Genomic DNA, 2562 nt, shown 5'->3' on the forward strand with positions numbered 1-2562 from the left:
TTGGCTAATTAAATTAGAAAAATGAAATATTCCCCAAGAAAATTGCTATTATATATATAAAGCTTCCTAAACTTAACACTTTTAATTGTGTCTGCTTTGTGTACTGTGCTACTAGTTGTAATCAGTTCCACAATAATGTGGTTCTTAAAATGCTGTATACATTTTTCTTCAATGCATCTGTAATGAACATTTATTTTTCACAGGCATAGAAAGATTTGTATCCAATTGCATTTTGCTGATATGGTATATATGCAGTTACCGTAATTGTTTAATATATTTAATAGAACAATATATTACATTGCCTCAGTCATGAAAATCGCACAGATCTCTTACCAGTTGACCTTCATTTAATGAGTAAGCAACCACTGGTTGTGGTAAAATCAATGTTTTACATGCATTTGCAATCAATATATAATGTTACATTTAATGTATTTATTTGAGTTCCATGGAACTGTTTACAGACAGCTTACTCCATCATTCCTTGAAACAATGTTGTTAACCAATCAAACTGAGAACTTGGAATTTCAATTTCTTGGATTTTCTTTTCTTGTGACATCACCAATTTTTTCATTTTTATTTTTTTTGGTTATTTATATTTTCAATATATCTGGAAACACTGTAATTATTATTATAACCAGACTAGATGCTTATCTTCAAAAGCCTATGTACTTTTTCCTTGGCAATCTTTCATTGGTTGACATTTCATTCACTACAACCACTTTACCAAAACTATTAAACACAATTCTTGCCCAAGAAAAGACGATTTCCTTTGTTGGTTGCATAATGCAGATGTATTTTTTCCTAGCAGTTGGAGTCACGGAATCCTTTCTTCTTGCAGTAATGTCATATGACCGCTATGTTGCCATCTGCAATCCTTTAAGATACACTATGGTTATGAAGCAAGAAGCATGTACATTCATGGTCTTAGGGTGTTGGATGATTGGCCTCCTCAGTGTTCTTCCTCCAGTTGTTATCATCTCCAAGCTGCCTTTTTGCCAATCTCATGTTATTAATCATTTCTTTTGTGACATTTCTCCTGTAATTCAGCTGTCCTGCAGTGACGTTCACAATCTTGAAATGTTCATTTTCTTTACTGCAGCCATGGTCATACTGGGGACATTTTCGGTTATTGTGATATCCTATGTACACATACTGCGGAGCATTCTATCTATCACAACTCAGACTGGTAAGAAGAAAGCTTTTTCTACGTGTGCTTCACATCTAACGTCTGTTCTTATTTATTTTGGAACTATTATTTTTATGTATATCAGACCGAAGTCCAAAAGTAATTTGGATTTAGATAAGACAACGTCAGTGTTTTATTCCATAGTAACACCCACATTAAACCCCTTGATTTACAGTTTCAGGAACAATGAAATGAAAAGTGCTTTAAGAAGGACAGTTCTAAAACAGATTATTGTCCAAAAGTTTTAAAAAGGTTTTCACATAATTTAGTATATAAAACACTTGTTTTGGACCTAAGCTACATTTTAAACCGCCACTTTATTTCTATATTTTCAGTAAATATATCGTTGATACCTGGAAGTGTAGATTCTAGGCATGTAATCTTTTATTATAAAGTCATATCTTTTTGCATTAAAATTATACACTATGATAATTTTGCTGATTTACTGAAAAGTTAGAAAATACAGAATGGAGAAAGAAGGGCTAGTAACAATGGCCTGGAGGGAGTACAAGTGAGTGCCTGTTTTTAGAAACATAGAAACATAGAATGTGACGGCAGATAAGAACCATTCGGGCCATCTAGTCTGCCCAATTTTCTAAATACCTTATCTTATAGTTAGGATAGCCTTATGCCTATCCCACGCATGCTTAAACTCCTTTACTGTGTTAACCTCTACCACTTCAACTGGAAGGCTATTCCATGCATCCACTACCATCTCAGTAAAGTAATACTTTCTGATATTATTTTTAAACCTTTGCCCCTCTAATTTAAGACTATGTCCTCTTGTTGTGGTAGTTTTTCTTCTTTTAAATATGGTCTCCTCCTTTACTGTGTTGATTCACTTTATGTATTTAAATGTTTCTATCATATCCCCCCTGTCTCGTCTTTCCTCCAAGCTATACCTGTTAAGTTCCTTTAACCTTTCCTTGTAAGTTGTATTCTGCAATCCATGAACCAGTTTAGTATCCCTTCTCTGAACTCTCCCTAAAGTATCAATATCCTTTTGGAGATACGATCTCCAGTACTGCGTACAATACTCCAAGTGATGTCTCACCAGTGTTCTGTACAATGGCATGAGCACTTCCCTCTTTCTTCTGCTAATGCCTCTCCCTATACAACCAAGCATTCTGCTAGCATTTCCAGCTGCTCTATTACATTGTCTGCCTACCTTTAAGTCATCAGTAGTGATGTACCGAACTGTCCGCCGGCGGACAGTTCCTGGCGAAGTTAGCTTGTTTGCGTTCGCCGCGGCGGGCGGACACATGCCCAGTTCGATCCGCCCCCTATTCGTCATCATTGGGCAAACTTTGACCCTGTGCCTCTCGGTCAGCAGACACATTACAGCCAATCAGCAGCACTCCCTCCCTTCCACACCC

At 36.3% G+C, this 2562-nt stretch overlaps 1 protein-coding gene across 1 annotated transcript; it reads left to right on the top strand.

The window, feature by feature from the left end:
* Positions 1-489: 489 nt before the first annotated feature.
* Positions 490-1434, top strand: LOC134612100 (olfactory receptor 5G9-like). Its single transcript, XM_063456477.1, has one exon. The coding sequence runs from the start codon at positions 490-492 to the stop codon at positions 1432-1434; it is 945 nt and encodes a 314-aa protein (XP_063312547.1).
* The last annotated feature ends 1128 nt before the right edge of the window (positions 1435-2562 follow it).

This window comes from Pelobates fuscus, chromosome 5 (assembly GCF_036172605.1).
Source record: "Pelobates fuscus isolate aPelFus1 chromosome 5, aPelFus1.pri, whole genome shotgun sequence".
In the NCBI taxonomy this organism is placed as follows: Eukaryota; Metazoa; Chordata; class Amphibia; order Anura; family Pelobatidae; genus Pelobates; species Pelobates fuscus.

Excerpts from the sequence above, each read along its gene's own strand:
- LOC134612100 (XM_063456477.1), top strand. The coding sequence starts at position 490 with ATGTTGTTAACCAATCAAACTGAGAACTTGGAATTTCAATTTCTTGGA.